This window comes from Python bivittatus, unplaced genomic scaffold (genome assembly GCF_059951505.1).
Source record: "Python bivittatus isolate LINGU-HERP-01145 unplaced genomic scaffold, Pbiv_v1 ctg000840_np1212, whole genome shotgun sequence".
Lineage (NCBI taxonomy): Eukaryota > Metazoa > Chordata > Lepidosauria > Squamata > Pythonidae > Python > Python bivittatus.
Window position 1 is genome coordinate 44,004,555 of NW_028277113.1, and position 25,223 is coordinate 44,029,777.

The 25,223-nt window shown below is 37.8% G+C and overlaps 1 protein-coding gene across 1 annotated transcript in view; it reads left to right on the forward strand.

The window, feature by feature from the left end:
• Window positions 1-25,223, forward strand: part of RP1 (RP1 axonemal microtubule associated) — a 194,824-nt gene that overhangs the window by 152,236 nt on the left and 17,365 nt on the right. Inside the window, exons 43-48 of the mRNA XM_088130611.1 lie at window positions 3,929-4,080; window positions 10,951-11,203; window positions 12,401-12,639; window positions 15,801-15,927; window positions 21,763-21,911; window positions 24,113-24,320. Coding sequence (XP_087986737.1) covers window positions 3,929-4,080; window positions 10,951-11,203; window positions 12,401-12,639; window positions 15,801-15,927; window positions 21,763-21,911; window positions 24,113-24,320 — 1,128 coding nt within the window. The remainder of the gene's footprint in view (window positions 1-3,928; window positions 4,081-10,950; window positions 11,204-12,400; window positions 12,640-15,800; window positions 15,928-21,762; window positions 21,912-24,112; window positions 24,321-25,223) is intronic.

Consider the following 25,223-nt stretch of genomic DNA (forward strand, 5'->3'; position numbering starts at 1 on the left):
CTTATTTGGAAATGAGTGGAATTTAACTTTAATTGCATGTGTTGCAGATCAAACAGCTAGTTAATTTAAATCCAGGAGATCTGATTTAACTGGCTTTTGAATTGGACTATAGAATTTCCACCCCAAAGAATGCATAATGTAGAAATTTCATTAAATTCAGTAGGATTAAAATGCAGAAGTAATTAAGCTCCCTTGATTTTACATTAAGTGCTGCTAACATTTCTAGAATCCTACACTTTGAAAAAGAGGGTTGCATAAATGGTCAAACACTGACAATTATTTTCTTCCTATTCTGACTCAAAGCCAAAGAGATTGGCAAAACTGTTTGGTTGAATTTGAGCTTCTATATACTGTTTATGTAGCTGTTATTCTAAAAGAAAAAAAAAAGTTTTGTCATGCTGTTTAAAGTGCACATACATAGCTATGTGTCATCACTCAGACATCATTCTAAATTATTATTACTGTCACTAATGACTAATATTAATGTTGATCAGTGTGAAGGGTTGACCTCCTTCCTTATACTGCTTTAATTGGTGGTGGCAGCAATTATCTAACTAACAGGTTCAGAAGGAAAGCAGCTGATCTTGAACAGACAGCATGCATCTTTTGTCATGGAAATCAGTTCAATGAGTAGTGATACTAATTAAAATGTGTATCCTACAATCAATATAAAAGAAATAAAATTGTTTCTCAGTATATACCAGATCTAGATCGTTTTTTTAAATTGTATATTTGAGTCATTATAACATGGGTAATGTGAAAAAAAAAAAATTGTCCAGAACAAGCTTATGTTTAACATTACTGATATTTGAATAATGACCTCTCTATTATGTTTCTAGCATAGATTTCAAAATTAGATCTTAAATAACTACCATTCCTATTATACTAAATGATAAATCAAAATGTACTGTACTATATTAAAATAGAGGCAGATGTCATAGATATTAACGTGTATATTTGTTCAAGAATCCTTTGGAAATCTCAGTAAGGCTATAATTTTATATAAATGTATCTAGAAATAAACCTTGAACACTTTGGACTTATTTCTGAATAGAAAGTATAGAATTGTATCATCAAGCACATTTTCTCCTCATGAAAACAGGTGCGATATTCAAGCTGGTATTCAAACTTGCAGAGCTGAATTGTGTTACAAATTAAATCACACGTCCCAGATTTCAGCTAGGCAGCTATGTTCTTTTGGGTTTTTTTAAAAAAAGGTATCTATTCCCTAACAACTATATATCCATTATAGCATAATAACAGAATCACTTTATCAGATGAGGAAAATGGACTTCTAATCTTTTCCCAATCCTGTTGCCATTTTCTTTACTTAATGTAGGGATGAGCAACTTTTTTTTTTTTTTTTTACTTTTAATGATCTTCTTCCTGGTTAAGGGCCACAGGAAATCTGGCTGATAAAATTATATCAGTAAAGTAAGCAGAGCCCATATTTTCAGGCTCTTTTTTGCAGTTTTAGGGAGCTGAAGGTTAAGAGATGGTTATAGTGCTTGAACTTGCAGAAACATTAAGGCTTTCCTTTTGCCCATTAAAAATCCCCTGAAACCAGGAAAAGTTGCTTTATTGTTTTTGAAGGTTGGAGTTTTTAAGGGGCACAATACAAAGCTTTAGATGTCCATTTTGTTCCTTAAATTCTCTACCTACCCATCCATACCAAAAAAACCCCAGGCCTTAAAAAATTGTCCCCAGTTATTCTAGAGCAGTATATTTTAAAGTATTGTCGAAGGCTTTCACGGCCGGCATATGATGGCTGGTGTGGGTCTTCCGGGCTGTGTGGCCGTGGTCTTGAAGTCTTGTTTCCTAACGTTTCGCCAGCACCTGTGACCGGCATCTTCAGAGAGCAGGAGCACAGACAGGAGCAGTTCTCTCTGTGCCCAGGGTGATGTGACCCTTTTTGTGGAGATCTGGGGGGGGGGTTGGGGGTGTGGGGGGGGTTGAGTTACTGAGTGGCTGCTTGTTTTGGTGTCAGAATCTGTGTGTATCTTCTTGGGGTTTAGGCAGGTTTTTTCTTCTATTGAATTGTTAACGAGGGGCTGCTGGGGGTGATTAGCAAGTTCATTGTGTGAACTGTTCACATGTCCTGGTGGTTGAGCTGAGTTCGTTGACCTTTTGCAGGCTGTATTTTTCAGGATTGGTAGCCAGGTTTTGTTGATTTTTAGACTCTCCTCTTTTTTATTGAAACTGTGCTGGTGTTTGTGAATCTCAATGGCTTCCCGGTATAGCCTGGTATAGTGGCTGTTGGTGTTGTCCAGTATCTCTGTGTTTTCAAATAGGATTTTGTGTCCAGTGTGCTTGAGAGCATGTTCAGCTACTGCAGATTTTTCTGGTTGCTGTAGTCTGCAGTGTCTTTCGTGTTCTTTTATCCTGGTATGGATGCTGCGTTTTGTGGTCCCAATGTATATTTGTCCGCAACTGCATGGTATGCGGTATGCTCCTGCAGCGGTGAGGGGATCCCTTTTGTCTTTTGCATCCCAGGACATCCCAAGATGCTGACTCCAAAACAAGCAGCCACTCAGTAACCCAACCCCCCCCCCACACACCCCCCCCAGATCTCTATAAATACCCACAGAAGGGTCACTTCACCCTGGGCACAGAGAGAACTGCTCTTGTCTGTGCTCCTGCACTCTGAAGATGCCAGTCACAGGTGCTGGCGAAACGTTAGGAAACAAGACTTCAAGACCACGGCCACACAGCCCGGAAGACCCACACCAGCCACAGTATATTTTAAACTTTTTTTCTCTCAGGACCCCTTCCCACTTTTAAAAATTATGGAAGATCCTACAAGAGCTTTTGTTTGTATGGGTTATATTTATCAATATTAACTGCATTAAAAATTAAAATTGATGCACTTGCTGCTACTGCTTCTCACAATTGTTTGATAGTGTTTTAATATTGTATTATTTTTCAACATAGGCTGGCAAATAATTTGGTTTTGCGGACTTGTGAGAGGGTCTTGGGGGAGCCCCAGAGGTCCTAGGACCACACTTTAAGAAACACTGGTCTAGAGAACTTTGAGAAGTTGCAATTGGGGCATTAGGGGGTCACAAGTGGTCTGTGGGACCAAATATTCCCCCACCCTCCTCTATTTCCTTTCATGTTGCTTCTTCCCAACGAATTTTCAAAATTCCCATTTCCTTGCAAATACATCTGATAAAGTGTATAGCAAATGTTTATGCTATAATAGAGGATAACATTAATTTGGAAGACACAGGATTCTTGTTTTGATAACAGATTTCCTTGTGATATCACCCCCTAACAAATAAATAAAACAAACAAAAAACACCTGCTGATTTTTGATACACACTATAGCCAGAAAAGGGCCTATATTCTAAAAGAAGATAAGTAGGCCTAAAGGGGTTTCAGAGTCTGCAGAAGTCCAAGAAAATAATTGAGGTAATCACAAAGTACCTGGTAAGGATTCCACATGCTCAGCTGCCAAAATCTATCTTGTGTGCCAGTGGCACCCATTTCTGGATGGGAAGGTTCTGCTCAAGGTCACTCATGCTTTAGTCACTTCCCAATTAGACTGTTACAATGCACTCTGAATGGGGCTGCCCTTTCAGGCATTTGGGAACTGCAGCTGGTTCAGAATGAAGAGGCACATGCAGTTTTAGGTACATCACAGTAACATTGCTGCTGTGTGAGCTACACTGGATGCCAGCAGATTATTCAGTTCAATTCAATGTGCTATTTGTTACAAGGCTAGATTATTTGTAGGACCGCTGTCTCCAATGTTTTCTTCCTGTCCCACCAGGTCTAGCATGGTGGGCATGCTCTGTGTCTCTTCTATGAACAGTGTCAACTGGTAGGACCCAAGATGTGTGCCTTCTCTGCCATGGCACTTTCTTTGGAACGGCCTCACGCCGTTGATTTCTTCTCATATGTTCTTTCATCTGATGTTCTATTACAGAAGTTACTTACTCAGTCAGTGTTTATACAGGAACATTACCTGCATCCGAAACAGATGCAAATATCTTTATTACGCTATTTGGGAAGAATGGAGACTCTTACAGAAGAAAACTTGGGCATTCAAAATCATGCCCACAGTTTGAAAAGGGTCAGGTGAGTACAGAATGTGTGTAGGTATGCTTTGGAAGCTTTGTGGGTATTTCATTGGAATATAGAACAGCCATGTGCCAAAACAGCAATTTAGTTAAAGAAGAAAAGTATTACAGCCTCAAACTCCTGTCACTCATACTATTACGTGAAAGCCTGAAAAATTCTGAAGCACATTCCTGAACTTCAGATGTGTGCCCTGCCTCCACAATTAGCAAAATGAAGGGGGAAAAGGCCACCTACTGCCACCCACAAAACATGTGTAATGCCATATATTAGTAGAAAATTAGGACAATGCTTAAGCTGTCACAAGTGATTAGTTATCTCATTCAATCATCAAAGAACTGCAATCCTGGATAAAAGAGAATATGAGGAAGTGTTTAACATTTTGAAACAAGCTGGCGAATGTTCATACGTTCTCATGTTAACATACCTTCGAAAGATTCAGTAACTTTCATATCACAAATCTCAAGATCTTTTCCAGACAGATTTGCTTTCACTGAAAATGGATTCCTGGCTGCTTTCAATGCACACTAGTTCCTAGCCCTTACTGTACAAAAGCACCTGTAATACAAATTCCCAAGTCATGGAATCATCATTACCATTATGAAAAACTTAAGTCATTAAGTTGTCTCTATAGTAAAAGAATTGTTAATTCTTTGAAAAAAAATCCCAGTGCAGGTTAGTTTTTGCAGCAATCCCAACGAAACAACTATTGTTGAGGAGAGGAGAAGTATCCATATTATATTGCTATGGCCTTTAGTGAATATTGGTCTACCTGTGGACACAGGATGCCATGATTGTTATATCTGTTTCCTAAATTATAACTGGAAATCAGTACTTATAACAAAGCTGAGAAACTCAAGCCAAAGCCTGAATGTTAAGCAAATGCAATATTAAGTGAGTAACAAATATAACATGAGATATCTGCATTTGGTGTAACCTACCCCCTTCCTGGTCATACCAAATCTAATAAAGATAATGTCCTGCTGTTTGACTACAGATCTCCTGTAATCAAAAGATCTAATGTAAAATTAGCTAAGTAATTGATTTACTTACCCAAGAGATTTCTGGAATGTCTTACATCGAAGAGTTATAAGAGGAGATTTAAAAACATTTTCAGGTGCTGATTTTTTATGTACCCCCTAGGATGGTGATACTATTTGCAAACCATTGATGCAATGCAAATTTCCAAACTTCTATTCACCCTTGCAAAATTCATTTGCATTTCCTTCCCTTATTTTAGAGATATAGGTATTCCTTGTTGAACAACTACTTATTTAGCAACTGTTCAAAGTTACAAGGTGCTGAGAAGAGAGGGACTTATGATGGGTCCTCATAATTGCAGCTGTCGCAGCATCCACATAGTCACATGATCACAATTTGGGCCCTTGGTGACTGGCTTGCAATTATGATATAGCAGCATCCCGTGGTCACATGATTGTCATTTATGACCTTCATCGCTGGCTTCCAAAAGCAAAGGCAACGGGGAAGCCATCAAGAGGTTGCAAAAGGCGGTCATGTGACCACGGGACATGTGACTTCGCAGGATTTGCCTAACAACGGCAACTGGGTCTGCCACAACTGCTGTCATAAGTTGGTGTGATCATCCGATGTTGTGCTTTATGGCCGTGCCGCTTAGAGACAGAGTTGCGGGTCCCAATTACCATTGTTAAGCGAGGACTACCTGTAGATAAATCTTGATTTTACCAAGTTCATCCTTTATTTGTGGACATTTGTTTTTCCACTGGAGAGAGAGCCTATGTGTTGCCTATGTCACACATACCCCTCCCCCAACCAACTCCTGCCAAATGTTTCATGCAACCCAGCTAGGTGAAAAGGTTTCAAATGCAATTTTTGAACCTCCTACTTTCATAGGATTTACTAGCATGCAATTATGCTCCATGAACAACTGAAGCATTTGAGGCTTCTCAGTGCATTTGCAACAATCCTTACAGCAGCCTATCAGAACAATGTTTACAGACAAGTGCAGTATATTCAGCAGTTTCTCAATCTGAAAGTGAAAGAGTGAGCACCATTGCCAGATATTCTCTACCCTCATCCCATATCCCATTGAGATATGTTCTTTTCAAAGTGCAGATTTGCAAATACAGTATATAGACAATACCATGCACGAAACCATTTGAGATCAGCAGATAGTGAGAATGACGTGCAGAAATTGCTGCTGCAAGTTTGAACTACAGGACTTAGACAGAATCTTATTGTTAACCTTGTCCCATTTCTCACAGCATTTAATGTCACTGTATGGCACCTTTATTTCCCAAGTTTCAGTAAAGCCAAATAAGAAGACTTGAGATGAGGCTTTTAATTAACAGAGGTTTTATTGGCCAAGGAAACCTTCTGGATGGCTCAAGGAGTGTTGCCCAGAACCACACCTTGCAAAGCAAGCAACAAAGATTTTATAGGCATATTCAGATATTTCAGATAGTACATCCCCTCATATCCATACAAGGGAATTTTGGGATGACCCAGGGAAAAGTAAAGGTGGGCCTAAAGAGGTGAATCTAAGTTTAACTTTTTTCTTCTGGTTATCAAGGAAATACCTAACTTCTTTGGAATGTAGGGCCTCTCTCGTTGCAACTTCTTTGCCTGGTACCGATCTAATTTATGGCTTCAGGCATCTGGCTAATTGCTTCTAAGGAAATGGGATGGGGGGATGCTGTGCTCTCTTAGAAGGCAATCAGGCATTCAACAAAGAGATAAGGTGGGGGAAAGAAACGCTGTGCTCTTTACAAAGCAAGTTAATACTTTGTAAATAAGATAGAGTGCACTATCACATGCATGCCCACACATTATGAGAGAGTGTAAAATTGTGTATCAAAACAATGCCCTTCATCATTATAATATTTTCTCCTTTCTTTTTATCTATTGATATCAGTTGTCTCATAAGCATGAGTGTATGAGGAAAACCAAAATAATGAAATAATTCTTGGAATTATATTTTATCTGGTTAATTTTAATCTTCCCAAATAACAAATTTTCATCCATCTGATTATTTCAAGTACTGAGCAATTTGGCATATGGGACTCTTTCCCTGTTTTGGTCCTCAAAACAAATAAAGCATTAGATACTGGTTTTGGGATTCGGTGTTCAGTAATTCAGCTGCAATAATGAATGTACATTCACTTTACCAATGGCAGCTACATGCTTTCCTAAATGTATGGTAAGAGAAAAACAAAGAATGTAATTAAATCATAGTGAACAAAGCTGGTTTCCATCACTTGAGTTATTATCTTTGTTGCTAACTGCTGTTATTGGTTTAATGGGTTAAATGAATAGGAAATGTTCGTTTCACCTAGTTAAAGGAGAATCTAAATCAGAAAAGCCCATTTTAAAGAATCACTTTTGCCTTTCAGCAGCTAGCATTTCCACAAAGGGAGAAATGACATTACATGAAAGTTCATTTTAGTAAACTGTGAAAACTGTAATTTTATCCATCATGAGGAGAATTTCTTAATCCCAAATGGGTCTATTGGACCACTGTTTCCCAAGTCTATGTCATTGTGGTACAGAATGGGCTTAATAATAGATATGAAACTGAAAAAGAGTATCAAAAAAAGATTAATATTGCCAGAATGAGTTATTATGTATGGTTGTATAAACTGGCACAACAGGATTTGCAATTTCACATAACAAACTCAAAAGTGCTAAAATGTTCTGAGTTATTTGCAATATATTTTTTCATGACTGTTACCTATTTTGGTCCTTTTTATATACTTGCTCATTAAGCACAGCATTTGCCATGGTAACTGTTTTGTAAGATGATAACTAAATATATAAAGGTAAAAATATCAGATATTCTATTTTTTCAAGTAAGATGCTGTCTTTCCCAAAGATTATTGTAAATCATATTAATATTTAGATTTTTAGAAGATCTATAAATCTGATTTTTAAAAAGTTAAAAATGCTTTCAATTTCCTTTCCTGAGATTTTATTTAAATTGTCTTAGTCTGGTACTACACTGATTGTCAAGATATGCTGCTTCTATCATCCATCTGGTCATCTTGTTACTATCACTGGCATCTACACTTCCTTCCGCCCATTCATTGAAGAACAATCTCCTTTGAGTCAAGCTTAATTCCTTGTGACAACATAGATGCATTTATGCTATTTTTCTTGGCAACAGCGGGGAAGCATTTTACCATTGCCTTTTTTTCAGGTTTTTAAAAAGCCCTGGGATATCTTGTTGATCATCCATCCAAATACTAACTGGGTTCATCCCTGCTTAGCTTTTTAGAGATGAGCAGGATTGATTGATTGATTGATTGATTATTTATTTATTTATTATTAAATTTATATGCTGGCCATCTCCCCCAAAGAGTGACTCTGAGTGGCTTACAATTAAAAAATTACAATTACAATTATCTTAGATGCTGTCAAGCTACTTATTATCCATCCATTCCTATTCTCTCCCAAATAATATCCATTCATTGCCTAACACAGTTTCTCCTAATCTGTTACCTTCTAAATGTGTTTGACTTTTGGAATTCTTTGCCAGCATAGAGGAAATACTATTGAAAAAAGATGCTCTTCATCCCATCATGTAGCTACTAACACAATGTTACTTGTTAGAGGAAGTAATAGTATTTTTAATGAGGGTTTTACTGAAAATAATAATAATAATGAATTGCTTGTTACTTAAATTACTATATTTCACTTTCATGCACATTAGACTGACAGCTTTCTGGGACTCCTTTGTGCTCTATGAGCTTGGTTGTTTGCTTGCAGATGTTTTATTACCCAGCTAGGTAACATTATCAGTTACAACCACACAATCACACAACCAACCATCACAGCCAAGCTCAGAGAGCACCAAGGACTCCACAATTCAACCCTGAGCTACATATACTCTCTTATATTGGAACTTTCTGTGGTTCATACTGACCTTGTGTTGTCATCAGTATTCGGATTTTGAAGCACTGAGGGTTAGGTTGGCCATAAGTGAATGAATTAACAGATAGACAAATTATTTACATATTGCACTTTCTTTTCAGTCACAGAACTGTAGCTGGCATAGTATTGGTATTGGCAATGCTTTCAAATGCTAGAACTGCCAAAAATCTTCCATATCATGGCATGCTTTTGGTCAGGAGAAGGCAACATTTGGGTGGCCAGGGTATGCCCTTGATACCTGGGACATGCTATAGTTTTCCTGGATTCCCCACCAAAAAATGGCAGGAAATCCAGATTCCATTTTTCATAAAATAAACTGTTAAAATTCAGTGCAATTGGGGGCATTCAAATGCTCTTTAAAAGAGGCTTGGGAAATGCATAAAACTCTGGCATGGCTGCCTGATTTAGACTGTACAGTTAGTTCACAGAAACTGTTTCACTATGTGCCCTACATGAATTAAAGATTCTTTGTAGTTGTGCAGATCTGGGGGTGGGGTCTTACTTCAACAAATCTTTGATTGAATTCCTTCCTTACAGCATCTTGTTATTTCATAAGTGTCATCCAATTAACAAAAAGGCGTCTGTAAATGTTCTACACATGCATTTAAGTCTGTTTTGTTGCACCAGGGTAGCTGACTGAATCAAGACACTTTGTCTTAATGCTTCATTGATGTGGTGCAACTTGCTCCATCAAGGCAAAGGATCTTATTGAGACAGTGTGACTCATCTCTACAAGCAACTTGTTGGCAAATAACTGCCTATCTAAATATTCCTTAGAATATTTCAAAGCTCTTTGGTTTTGTAGAATAAGAAGTGTAATACATTTCAAACAATTTCCAAATAGGTTTGGGAGTCATTCTGTGGTTCCATTCCACAAGTTTTTTAAAAAGAGACAGAGTCTTGCTTCCCTTATTGCTGTATAACATGGTTATTCATAGGATATTTCAAACTGTTTGGACATTGAAATACATTTCAAACAATTTCCACATAGGTTTGAGAGCCATTTTGTGGTTCCATTCCACAAAGTTTTTTAAAAAGAGAGAGATTCTTGCTTCTCTTATTGCTGTATAACATGGTTATTCATAGGATATGGTAAAAAAGTCAAGATAGAGGCCACAACAGTATGATTGAAGCTCTGAACATAAAAACAACAACAACAACAACAGGTGGAGCTTTGCTTGCACCATTGTGGCTGACATCTTCACTTTTTGGCCCTACTTGTGGACATCCCTTCTGCACAACCCTAAAAAAAATGTCGCGGAGAATCCCCTAACCCTACTGGCTTGATTTTGAGGGTAAGTGTTAAACCGTGTGCAAGGTTGGAGAAGACAAGTTCCCTCTTATAAAGGCCTTGGGTGTCTGCCACTACCAAATGTCCACTATTCCACCAGCAAAAGGTTGCTTAGTGTGATGGAATGGAATTATGAAGGCCACACTCAGGGAGGGAAACATCCTCTTTCGTCTCCTGAAGGGCGAGGAAGAGATAAGAGGATGAGGCTGGCACCTCCCTGAGGAATTAACTCTGTTTTCACAGCTACTGTGGGAACAGAGTTTCAATCTGGGAAGATTCTTGCTAGAGGTTGTAGCTAATAAACATTGCTGAACTGAATGTGCATGGTCTCCTGGAGTTCCTTGGGCTAGGCCTGACAATCCTGCGTTGGAGATTTATCCTCCAAGATGTTGACATATCTTTCAAATTGGTGTCTTAAAATATTCTATATATTACATTCAGAAGTCCCACTGCATGGGTATTGATTGGAGTCTTTGTGCTTTTATTGTTACTTTTGGTTTATTGTTATGTCATAGTTTTATGGCTTGCTGTGCACTGTCTTAGTGGCTTTCAACAAAAGGAGTCAGAAAAATGTGAATAAATAGATAAGCATAATTAAGTAATAGGATGCTATAATTATGTTTCTATTAATATGGACATTTTCCTGTTCCCCTCCCCCATCCAAAAAATAGATAAGTACCTTTGGTATCCAAGCAGTTGATCTTGGGATGTTAAGCACAGTGCTTGTAGAACACAATAATTCTGGTTATGGAGCTGGCTGGTACCTTGACCAAATCTTGATTCAAGAATTGGAGAAGAGCAATAGTCAGTATGTATTCTCATGCCAGCAATGGCTGGACAGTGGTGTTGGTGATGGAAAGATGAAACGGGAACTGCGGCTTCTTGGAAAAACCAATAAAGAAAGTCTGACAAAAGATGTTCATGGTAAGATATAAAATCAAATGTTTTCAAGCTTCTATTTTGATGCATCTTTATCTTTCCTGGTTGGATCTACTGAGAATAAAAAAACAACCCACATATATGACAGGTTTATCGGAATATTATCTTTAATGCAAACTGTATACCCTTGGCATTTTGTAAAGCTGGATAATGCAGTTATAATATTTAAATAAAAAATAGATTAGCACATAGATTAAAAAGTATAAGCAATGTTTTAAAATGAGATGTGGGGATTGGATGCAGCATAGAGAGAGAAAAGAAAATAGAGAATTCTCCATGCATGAGACATAAGGCTCTTGGATTTGAGGCTATTTTCTGAAAATCCTCACCTGTTCTAGCTGAGTTTTCTTTCTTTCCCCCAGTCACATTTGGGAATGGTGCTTTAAATTTTGATTAATGTAAATTATCATATTAGTACTCCAAAGGCAAATATTAACTCTATACCCCTTTTCTGTAATTATTTGAAGGAGTAAACTCACTGGAATGTGTATACATTAAATACTCAAAAATCATTGTATTTGTTTCTTCTGGAGCACCATACCAATACACATTCATATTTGAAATAATGTTTTTAATTGTGATAAGCTACAGTAAAACAAGGAGTGTGGCAAATAAAAGCATTAGAGTAGCAGGGGATATAGAACTGTCACTGTTATAGTACTTTCATTGGCTATGTGCTTTAATTGGCTGTGTGCTATTAATAAAAGCAGTTTATTAAGTTAGTTGTTTTAAATTTCTATTTGGAGAAAATCTTTTAATTCAAAGTGATGCATGGCTGAGGCAACTTTGAATTCAGACATGCTGCCATTATGAAAAATAACAACACTGTATTTGTGTTCAGAGGGAGCAGGGACAAGGACCTCCATGAGAAGGTCTTCCGTTACCAGCTAATTCCTATCTTTGAATTATGTTCCTGTAAAATGAAAATAGTGTCTTCCTCAGACTTTTTTGAGAAAAAAAAAGCCCTATAAGACTGCTAAATAATCTATCTGTTTAGAGTATTACATAAATTATTATATTTTATGACTCCACAGGATGATGTGATTAAACTGTCAGTTATTCCATCCACCTTATATGTACTAAACTTCCAAATTATACTACAGAACTAAAAAATGATTAAGTAAGGATTTTTCACATTTCAGATGTAGCATTTCAAACAAATTATTTCTTGTTGATTTCTAGGGACTTGGGATGTCACTGTTATAACTAGAGAAATGTCAGACAATTATGGGAACTCTAAGTTAACTCTGACGGTTTGTGATGACAAAGGTACATCAGCTTCAGTCTTCATTCCCAAGGGATCATTTAAAAGGGCTGAAACTTATCAGACATCTTTGGAGCTAGATAAGAAGTTTAGTAAGATATGCAAAATTCGCTTGGAAGTAGAAGATACAGACAGAGAAACATGGCACTGTGATGAGGTAAAATTTAGTTATGCATTACTACATATTTTTATACAAATATTCTTTAGTCTTGTAATTCACAAATCTATACATAGACATACATGATGATCAAGGATTAGCCATACATAAATGGGTTTTTAATCATCCCATGTCACAAAAAACCTCATTGATTTCAGTAGCTGTAAGTATGTAAGTCTTGATCTAACACATTATGGTGTGGTTTCCATACTATAGCTGAGCAATTAATGGAAAACAATATTATTTGGAAGGAAACACATTTTATTTAGTCCCTGATTCACTCAGTGCAATTGTTGGCAGCAGGCTGAAATCAGATAAAAATACTTATTACATAAGACTTAATTAACAATAGATTTTACTGTAATAATGACCACTCATGCAGATAGACAAATCAGGAAGAACTGTATGCAATTAACATTAGTGTTAATATCTATAGAATCTTATATTTATTTCTGTATAAATTAATGTTTTTACTTATATCTAACAAACAGCTTGGGTTAGATGCACTTTTATAATTTATTTGTGATAGTCCAAAACCATGCATATTGTAAGCAGCATTTCCAGTATTGTTTTTGTGTATTAATTGCCATTAGTAAATATGTCTGTCTTAACATAATTTATTTCTGGTTCTGCATTCCAGACAGCAAACAAACAGAGACAAAGTCTTAACAAAAATAGCTGACAATAAAGTCCAAGATTATGGAGATTGCACAGCCCTTATTGATTACATTAAAATAATTGTACCATAGAAACTTCATCATTTTTTTGCAAGCAAAATAACATTCACGATCTCCTAGGGCACGCCTCTTTTATTGTATTTATAGGAACATACCTTTATTCCCTTCATATAAGAGAAGGGATAATTTTATGTTCACCAAGAAGAATATGAGATGATGGGTAAACAGGTGCAGGTGCTAGAGATATACTGCTGAAAAAAACAGGGATGAAAGGGGCTGCTTGCCTGCTGAATGTCACCTCTGTTTAATGCCTAAACAGTTTCTCACTTTGCTTTCTTTTCCAGTCTGTTAACTGATTCTTTTTCTCTGGTCTTCAACCAGTTGTGCTCCAGGCTTTCTCTTTTCCTCCTCTTCCCAATGAACCTACCCCTTTCCCTTACCACATTGCCATCCTGCTTTCTTTTCTTCTCTTTTTTGCTGTTTTTACTGAAAGGAGAGAGAGAGAAATGGGAGTATATATTTGTGTATGTGTGACAGAATGGTTTGTGTGAGAGAAAAGAAAAGCATGGTTGGTAAATGCAAACCAGGAATCAATTAATTGTACATTGAATTGGATACCCTGCTTTACAGACATTTTTATTTAGTAGCACATAGTGTGTGTCATCTAAGGATTATTGAAGGCTGGGAAAATCTCCATAATTGATTTCTGTTTTAATTCCAGTTGGCTAAAAAGTTGGGAAGCATTGCACAAGAATTTTGTCTGTTTTTCTGATTTCCCCCCCCCCCTTCCTTACTCTTTATTTGGGGAAGGCTTGTCTTAAATTAAAGGTCATCTTCCTTTTTGATCAACAGAGTATAAAATAAAATCTCTTTCAACACAAGGCCAACTCTTGGTGAATTCCTGGACCTGTTCATGTAGTTCTCTTGGACTAAAAGCAATATACAATTTTTCAAAATTCAATTAAGCATCAAAATAATAAAACACAGTGTTCATGTATTTAATAACTTAACTTAGACAATTTCTTAACCTTGGCAACTCTTAAGATGTGTAGACTTCAACTAGCAGAATTCCCCAGCCAACATTTGAAGTACCTATTGTCTGCTAGACATGCTTTGGAATGCATGGGAGTGTGCAGAAAGCAACTCTTTTTGTATTGCGAAAGCAGCTACATCTTTCTCCGATTTGTGTAGCTGCTTCCAATGTTTTTGAAGCTGCACCCAAAGTGAGACATAAGGAAAAGGAATTACTGATTACTTTCCTTCTCTAGACAACTTGTGCTGGGAAAGAAGAAAGCTACTTCTACACGCTTTGCAAGATTTTTCAATTGTTTTAATTTTTCAAAAATAGCAGCCACCCCCTCCCTCCTCTGTACAACATGGCAAGCCACTTGGATGAATTTCAAAAGCAGTTTCAAATGGTGCATTGTCTGTGGGGGAAGTGGGGCTGTTCAGCGATTAGGCAAAAACATCCAAGCTATGCTTAAAGGCATTTTCTGGGGCCAAGGATAACTAGCTAGATCTCCATGCTGCAATATGTTAAACTTTGAAGCAGAGCCAACAAAATATGCCAGCATTAAAATCAATCAATCAAATAAAACCTAGGTATTTAAAACAAGAGCATGTAACAATAGTCTGAACTATTTCTTCAGCTGAATAACCTAAATTTCAAATTTGTGTCATCTTTTACATCTCTTTTTAGTGCTTTAATTTAATATATTTTACACTCTTTACAAAGCACTAGATAGTTTTGTCTCATTTCAGATTTTAAAAGAAAATCATATTAAAAAAAAAGATTGGATTGATTGATTAATTGATTGATTTGCCTATATTGTTTTCTGTGGTCATTGTGAAAGTTCTATTTTAAATGACTAGTTAAAGCAATATTAATTCAGAAGACTACTTTTTCTATGCATGATGGACAGATTTTAAAAATCTAGAATACTGCCCAGTGCCATTCCCTCTAAAGTTTTTTTTTCAAAAAATCAACAAACATCAAGGAATGTTCAAGATCAAAGCCCCCTAGCAAAATCTTCCTGATTTTATGATACGCTCTTGTATTCAGCATAATAGCACGTGTATATGTTGAGTCTGTTTGAAAGTCCTCATAAGCACATTTGCTCAACGAGTAAAGTAGACCCCAGTTGTCCTTCCATGCTACTAATCTGCATTTCTGCTATAAGGAAATTGCAGTTAAACTCTGAAGTCAGAACTAATTTACTGTGCATGGTATTGATGCAACAGGATATAATTTATGGTACTGGAATTAATAATGAATAATTAAATTGAGGAATTCACAGCCAAAGGATACTTCAGAGTTTTAGAATGAGTTGGCTTCATAGAGGGTAGGAAATGCATTGGCTATCTGATGAAAAGAGTTTCAACCTCTGAGATAAACTATCATTTTTAAAGGATGTATGCTGCTTATTGGGGGATTGTTCTTAGTCTGATATGATTATGCATATATTATTTTCTTCTTTTCTATAGGTGAAGCTTCAGAACAGAAAGAGTAAGGAAACTTTAGAATTCCCATGCTGCCGAGATTTTCCAGATAATAAAGGATGCACAGTGGCTGAATTTCCCATTCTTATAACTGGCTCCAAGTTTTTAACAGGTTTGTTACTTTCCAAACAGCCAAAACAACTCCGAGAAAGGCTTACAAAGGACAGTTGCCTCCATAGATGGAGTTGAAAAGTCACACAAACAGGAAAAAGGAAAAGAAAAGAGTATAGGATAGTATACTTAGGCACCAATTCTTAAAATTACATACTAGTTGTTATGGGTGATGTCAGATGACAGAAAAAAAAGAGTATATGTTATATTCCATTTTTCATTAGAGGTACTGCTTTTGGGGAGAAAATGGTCCAGTCATTTTTTTACCAGACTGTCTGGATCATGGTTCCTTCTTTGTGCCACTATTGCAGTCCTTTAAAATATCTTCTCTTGTGTTATGCTAACACTAACAATAATTGCCAGCATTCTTACCATATGTGAAGCTGTTTTCCTCCAAGGAAGAAAAGTTGGAAGAGGATGGGAGAGCAGAAAGACTGCTACTGTTATCAGCCTGCTTTTATAATGTGATTCTTTTTTGTTTCGATAAAGATTCTTTGTTTTGCTGCTGTGGTTTGTACTCATATTGTATTGTCTAGAATGGGTTTTCATTGTTGTAAGTCAATCTAAATGGCGTGTAAGCAACTGAAAGGGCAAGACATAATTTTCCTTAAACAAATAAGCAAAGGAGCTATGAATTGCTTTGTTTTGTTTTGGGGGTCTTGTCAGAAGTTCCAATTTGCTCAACAAAGCTTATATGCCCATGATACACACGTGCGGAAGCTTCTTCCTGTATATTTTAGAAGGTGAGAAGCAGGTTCCTTTGTGAGTCACCCTCAAAAAGATGTTTTGCATGAATCTTCATCAAAGCAAAGCCCTGCTTTGTACAACCCTGGCATGTTCCCTGATTACTGAGAGCGCTTAGCAACTCAGTAGAAGAAGCTGCAAACTAGTATATAATTACTAGAGCTTAATTCGACGTGGACCCCTCCAGTGGCAATCAGTGGTATCTTTTACGTATGCACATAGTTCCATTTCAGACTAAAGTCTCCTTCTGCCCTGAACAATACAAAATTGCAAAAAAAGGGTAGGAATTATATATTTCTTAATGCTAGGACAGTTCTATGTTCACGAAATAAGTACTTGTCTCTTCCAGTCATTTCAGCACATTGACATCCATTTTAGAACACCAAGTCCTTTAAGAAACATTTGAAAAATCTAGGTATATGTAGTCCAGAAAAGAACATTTAAGTGATAGCAGTTTTCCAGCATTTAAAAGACTCTCATTCTGTAATGATATGTGGGAAAGACCTTGGGAGAATGGTCCCAGAGATGCTGTCAAGGGAATGGTCAGGTAAGAGACAGCATAGCCTGCAGCTGGCAAGAGGCTCAGAAGAGACTTGCAAGATTGATGTCAGCCTGATTAGGTAGACCAGACAGGAAACATGACCAGATGAGCTAATTCTACTTCATTGTAAGGCTACATTAACAGAATCTTGGAAATCTGAAAGAACAATTCTTCCCCGTCTCCTTTACAGCCCAAGAAATTAGGGAGGGTCTCTTCTGAGCCTCTTGCCCTATTGATTATTCAGTCCAAGCTATGCTGTCCCTTATCTGACCATTCCCTAGGCTGTATCTCTGGGCCCATTATCCCAAGGTCTTTCCCACATAGCATTACACATTCAGAAATTAGTGGAAGCTGTTCTCTGTTACTCCAGAAAGCAGGATTAGAATCAACTGACAGAAACTCCAAGTCTGGAAATAAAGCTTAGGATAAGTGTTTGACAATGGAATAGATACCCTCAGGAACAGATGCACTCAACTTTGCCTGTTGGATTTAAGACAAGGATAATCAACTCTGTAAGAAATGCTGTATCTATCCTGAGTTACAGATCCATATATTCAGCAGGAAGGTGAACAACATAGCTTCTAAGATCTGTTCCAAATACCTGATTTCATTTTTATTGGTCTTAAAGGATCAAAGCCACATAACATCACTCTTATTCCAGCCATGCTATTACCAGTGCATTTTCGGGTGCAATTCAAGGTGCCAGTTTCAACCTTAAAACCATAAATGCCTTGGGTCCAAAGAGTATAAAATACAACCAGCTTCTGCTTAAATTTACAGCATGTAAAAGCAGTTACCCCTTCATGGATCACTGTCTTGTCGTGGTGAAGGGGCTTGCGTAACTCAGTGAAGCCATGAGCTATACCGTGCAGGGCCACCCAAGACGGACAGGTCATGACAGAGAGTTCTGACAAAATGTGGTCCACTGGAGAAGGAAATGGCAACCCACTCCAGTATCCTTGCCAAGAAAACCCCATGGACAATGTTAAAAGGCTAAAAGATATGACGCCGGAAGATGAGCCCCTCAGGTCGGAAAGTGTCCAACATGCTACTGGGGAAGAGCGGAGGGCAATTCCAAGTAGCTCCAGAAAGAGTGAAGCGGCTGGGCCAAAGCTGAAAGGACGTTCAGCTGTGGATGTATCTGGAAGCAAAAAGAAGGTCCGATGCTGTAAAGAACAATATTGTATAGGTACCTGGAATGTAAGATCTATGAACCAAGGCAAGCTGGATGTGGTCAAACATGAGATGACAAGATTGAACGTCGATATCTTGGGAATCAGTGAATTGAAATGGACGGGAATGGGTGAATTTAATTCAGGTGACCATTATATCTACTACTGTGGCCAAGAAACCCTTAGAAGAAATGGAGTAGCACTCATAGTCAATAAGAGAGTGGGAAAGGCAGTAATGGGGTACAACCTCAAAAACTGTTTCACACTGAATGATCTCAGTGTGAATCCAAGGCAAACCATTTAACATCACAGTAATCCAGGTCTATGCCCCAACCACTGATGCCAAAGAAGCTGAAGTTGACTGGTTCTATGAAGACCTACAACACCTTCTAGAACTAGCACCAAAAAAAGATGTCCTTTTCATCATAGGGGATTGGAATGCTAAAGTAGGAAGTCAAGGAGTAATCGGAATAACAGGCAAGTTTGGCCTTGGAGTACAAAATGAAGCAGGGCAAAGGCTAATAGAATTCTGTCAAGAGAACAAGCTACTCATAGCAAACACTCTTTTCCAACAACACAAGAGACAACTCTACACATGGACATCACCAGATGGTCAATACCGAAACCAGATTGATTATAGATGGAGAAGCTCTATACAGACAGCAAAAATAAGACCAGGAGCTGACTGTGGCTCAGATCATGAGCTTCTTACTGCAAAATTTAGGCTTAAATTGAAGAATGTAGGGAAAACCAGTAGACCACTCAGGTATGACTTAGATCATATTCCTTGTGAGTACACAGTGAAGGTGATGAATAGATTTAGAGGATTAGATTTGGTAGACAGAGTGCCTGAAGAACTATGGATGGAGGTCCGTAACATTGTACAGGAGGCAGCAACTAAAACCATCCCAAAGAAAAAGAAATGCAAGAAAGCAAAATGGCTGTCTGATGAGGCTTTACAAATAGCTGTGGAAAGAAGGAATACAAAAAGCAAGGGTGAAAGGGAAAGACATAAGCAACTGAATGCAGATTTCCAGAGAATAGCAAGGAGAGATAAGAAGGCCTTCTTAAATGAACAATGCAAAGAAATCGAGGAAAACAATAGAATGGGGAGGACTAGAGATCTCTACAAGAAAATTGGAGATATGAAAGGAACGTTTAGTGCAAAGATGGGCATGATAAAGGACAAAAAAGGCAGGGACCTAATAGAAGCAGAAGAGATTAAGAAGAGGTGGCAAGAATACACAGAAGAACTATACAAGAAAGATCTTAATGTCCCTGATGTCCACGCTGGTGTGATCACTGACCTTGAGCCAGACATCCTAGAGAGTGAAGTCAAGTGGGCCTTAGGAAGCATTGCTAACAACAAAGCTAGTGGAGATGACAGTATTCCAGCTGAGTTATTTAAAATACTAAAAGACGATGGTGTTAAAGTGCTGCACTCAATATGCCAGCAAGTTTGGAAAACGCAACAGTGGCCACGGGATTGGAAAAGGTCAGTTTATGTTCCAATTCCAAAGAAGGGCAATGCCAAAGAATGCTCAAACTATCGCACAATTGCACTCATTTCACATGCTAGCAAGGTTATGCTCAAAATCCTACAAGCTAGGCTTCAGCAGTACGTGAACCGAGAACTACCGGATGTACAAGCTGGGTTTCAAAGAGGCAGAGGAACTAGAGATCAAATCGCCAACATTCGCTGGATCATGGAGAAGGCACGAGAGTTCCAGAAAAATATCTACTTCTGCTTCATTGACTATGCAAAAGCCTTTGATTGTGTGGATCACAACAAACTGTGGCAAATTCTTAAAGAGATGGGAGTACCAGACCACCTTACCTGTCTCCTGAGAAATCTGTATGCAGGCCAAGAAGCAACAATTAGAACCAGTCATGGAACAACCGATTGGTTCAAAATAGGGAAAGGAGTACGACAAGGCTGTATACTGTCACCCTGCTTATTTAACCTATATGCAGAGTACATCATGAGAAAAGCCAGGCTGGAAGAATCACAAGCTGGAATTAAGATTGCAGGGAGAATCATCAACAACCTCAGATATGCAGACAATACCACCCTAATGGCAGAAAGTGAAGAAGAACTAAAGAGCCTCTTGATGAGGGTGAAAGAGGAGAGTGCGAAAGCTGGCTTGAAACTCAACATTAAAAAAACTAAGATCATGGCATCTGGACCCATCAATTCCTGGCAAATAGAAGGGGTAGAAATGGAAGCAGTAACAGACTTCATTTATTTGGGCTCCAAGATCACCGCAGACGGAGACTGCAGCCATGAAATTAAAAGACGCTTGCTCCTTGGGAGGAAAGCTATGGCAAGCCTAGATAGCATATTAAAAAGCAGAGACGTCACCTTGCCGACAAAGATCCACATAGTCAAAGCTATGGTTTTTCCAGTAGTAATGTATGGCTGTGAGAGCTGGACCATAAAGAAGGCTGAGCGCTGAAGAATTGATGCCTTTGAACTGTGGTGCTGGAGAAGACTCTTGAGAGTCCCCTGGACTGCTAGGAGGTCAAACCAGTCAATCTTAAAGGAAATCAACCCTGATTGCTCATTGGAAGGATCGATAATGAAGCTCAAGCTCAGATACTTTGGTTACCTAATGCGAAGAGAGATCTCTTTGGAGAAGACCCTGATGCTGGGAAAGATTGAAGGCAAAAGGAGAAGAGGACGGCAGAGGATGAGATGGTTAGATAGCATCACTGAAGCAATGAGCATGAAACTGAGCAAACTCAGGGAGGCAGTGAAGGCCTGGCGCAATATGGTTCATGGGGTCACGAAGAGTCGGACACGACTTAACGACTAAACAACAACAAAAAGCAGTTAGAAAGATTTCCCTCCAATTGTTAACTTCCTCTGAAGTCAGGCTATTATCAACATGGAGCCTTTTCAGTGGTTGTTCCTGTTTTCCCATATGCCTTATGGTTTGACACTTTTTGCTTTTAGGTATCAATAAAGTGAAATTTCTAACACTTGTTTATTCATATGATTGACTGCTGCTTCAGATGCATGAATTGTCTTCTTTTAATTGCAGTTTTAAATGTTGCCTGTATTTTAAATTCTACTTTATTCCAATAGAAGGGGATATCTATAGGTCAGGGTTGAACTGTGGAGTTCTTGGTGCTCTCTGAGCTTGGTTGTTTGCTTGCAGATATTTCATTACCCAATTAGGTAACATCATCAGGTAACATCTACTTTAACTGTCCTGTTAGCTGCTGTAGTTAAACTCTCTTTAGTAATTTTGTTAGCTGCTGCTTTGAGTGAAAAGCAGGAAAATATTTTAATTAATAATAGCTATTAATAAACATATTTGCTCATTTAGAGCAGGTGCTTGTTGACTGTTCTTTCTTTCTTTCTTTTTTTGTCTAGTTAAACAGTATGTTTTATACATCTCAACGGATTCATCACCAAAGTCAGGTACAGACTCTGATGTGTATGTCACTTTGAAAGGGTCAATGGGAGACACAGGTCGGAGAAAATTATGCAGGAATGGGCAGGAGTGTTTTGCAGAAGGAGAGGTAAGCCTTTCAAATAAATAAACAAACAAGGATATGTACATATCATTTTAAATATAAATATGTAGTAATATAAATATTGTTTCATAAATCCTACATAAAGAGATATATAATAGTGCTTTTGACTAGACCTAGGATGCAATCTTAATTCAGAATGTGATGGTTGATGGGCATAACAATGGAAATGGAGCAAGGGAGTGTAGACAGCCATGGAGATCCCCTTGAGGGAAATATTCAGAAGACATTGCAAAAATAAAAGCATTCCTTGGGCTATAACACCCACTTTTTAGTATTTCCCAGAAAAGGTCTATGGTTGGTATACCAACCAAAGCTGATAAAAGGCCCTCTCGGCCTTTGTTTCAGTCTGGAAAACTAGAAAGAGAGTCATGTGGATAGTCACCCAAACTGCCTACTTATTCCTTCTGGGAGAGCATATTCCCATTTGGAGAAAGCAGATTTACCACTAGTCTGGAATTATGGCCCCTCACAACAAACGCTTCTGTCTTGTCTGGGATCAATTTCAATTGGTTATCCCTTACCCAGTCCATTATTCACTGCAAGCAGGCATTCTAGGGAGTCACACCATTTCCTGAAGATGCACAGAGAAATATATCTTGGTGTCAGAAGTATACCTATTTTAAGGAGTGAAGCTGATGGCCACCAAGCATTGCACCGAGTATCACTTTGGAAGGACAGAAGAAAGAAGTTTCAAGTTTAATCCTTCAGAATATATAAAGTCCCTGGTATCTTTGTATTGCACTGGGCAGTCAGTTATAGTGTATGGCTTAATCCTTGTGTGAATCAGACTCTAATTTAGCCAAGCTGTATCTGTGACCTTTATGCCAAATCTAAGACCCAGAGTTGATCTAAGTCATGTTGCATCCTGATCATGGAAATCTGATGCTGATAATACCCAGTTCTAAATCTCCTGATGATCTACGCCAGCACTTTCATATAGATATTGAAAGCATTGGAAGCAGAATGGAATCCTGAAACACTCTTGTTCTGAGGACCAGTTGACTCCAAGCAATATCATATGAAATCTACTTGAGAGATGGGAAGAGTACTACTGGAAAGGATGCCTCCTATTCCCAAGTCTTTCTGGCAATCTGGGAAACTACCATGGTACTGAAACCTTGTGAGAAGTCAAGAAGAACCTCTGTTGCTCCTGAAACATACAGCAGCCATCAGGCCAACCAAGACTGCATAGCTCATGCTGAAGTCAGTTGGAAATGGATCAATATACAGTATATTGCTTTCTCCAGGACTATTAAATTTAAGGCTACCATTTGGCAAAAATCCAAATGGTAGCTGGATGATAGTAAAGTGGTAGAGTGTTTTGAGTCTCCTTGCTGCCATCTAAGGGTTGTCTGGAATTTTGCAGCCCAGATATAGTAAACCAAGTTAAATTTGTTGATGAGAAAGTTCGAATATAAAATCTATTTTATTTCACATTTATTTATTAAACAAATTCCTATGCTGCCACAATCAAAATATTCTCAGCAGCTTACATAGAATAAATAATACAATTATATTAAATTACATTACAGTAAATATCAACATAGCATTTCTTAGAAATATTACACATCTCATCATTCTGGAGAAGACAATAGCAGGTGATCTGATTGCCTACTCAATTTCCTATTGTAGTTGGGGGATTGTGGATGGGCATCTCCAGAGCCCTAGCTTCCCTTTGAATTCTGCTTTCAATTTTAAACTTGAGTTTGAACTGGGCAGCTCTTCAAAATAAAAAATAAAAAAGGAGAGAGATAAATAAATGACAGATAGATTATTTGATTATTAAAGTGTAGTCGACAGACTGCTAATTACAGATTGCACCAATTGATTGTAATGAGGCTGATTTAGAAAAAAAAATGGCGTGTAAATTCTATGGGTTGTGTTTTTGCTCAGAAAATTGGATTTGGAATTGTTCATATAGCTAAATCAACGGGTTGCAGAGCTATGCAGAGAAGAATTCTGCAAACTGTAGACAGAAAAGACAAATGTAATCTAAAGGTTGGCAATACGTCTAGAACAGCAGGGAAGGTGGTGCTGGCGTGCAGATTAATGGTTGTCAAATAAGAATAAAGCATTGAGCTTCACTTTCCTGTTGCTTTTATATGCTTGACAGTTTTATAGTTGGATGTATCAGTCCCATTATTCTGTTTATTAAGTCTTTGGTGTGCTGACTGTGGTCCTTCTAGGTGGATGTTTTTCCGATAGAAGCGGTAGATATTGGAATTCTGTATCAGCTTCATGTGGAAAAAGGAAAAGGTTCTAACTGGCACCTCGAGAAGGTTATGGTGAAAGAGCCACAGTCTGAAGGAAAAGAGACATTCTTTATGGCACAAACATGGCTGAAAGACAGAATTGAGAAGAAAAGATATGCCTCAGTAACTCTGAATGCTACCGGTCAGTGTTATCTGAGACATTGCTCACTTGAGATTCATTATGAAGAATCTCCTTGTTAATGCAGAACATGCCAATTTTTCTATTCATTTTAAGCTTGCATAACAGAAAGCACACTATGCAGAATCTTTGCTTATCACAGCAACTGCACAAGCCAACTTAGCAATAAGATTATAAAGTATTAATTAAATGTTGCAGGTTGCAACCAAGTACAATATCAATTTATGAAAGTGTCTATTACCAATTATTTTTCTCTTTGTGATTCCCTGAGAAAGGAAGGAATCCTCCTTCCTGGGTGAGGTCCTATAATATCAAGGAATATTCTCAATCTTGTTACTGCTCAGGGGACATATTAATATGTTTGATAAACTATGATTTATTATTAATGGGCCATTTTCTTTCTTGTTGTACCTTTTGATTTTTCAAAACTTTCTAAAGATAGTTATGGAAAAACACAAAGACTTTTTTTTTTGTTTTCATTTGCTTTATATATTCCAAGTTAGCCATGAAACCATATTTGTTATGCTCAGGGAATGACCCTATCATCCCCTATTTTAACAAAAGAATTCTTCCATCCTTCACATTACAGGGAACCAGAGATAGGAAAAGCTGGCTTGTAATGGCAAAGATCTTGCTGATTACATCTTTATGTATCACTCTATCAATAGTTCCAAGGATGAATTTACCATGTATTATCATTGCCAACCAGCTTTTCTTGCCTTCTCTTCCACCTTCTTCCCTCTCAGTTCCTCTGCTTCCCTCTCTTTCTTACTCACATACTCTTTAGACACATATATAAGCATTCAAATGCCTAATTTTAAGCAAAAAAGAAATAAGAAATGTTCTGAAAAAGAAATAACAAAACTTGCTGGTTCTGTACAGAAATAACTATTCCTGCTTTCCTGG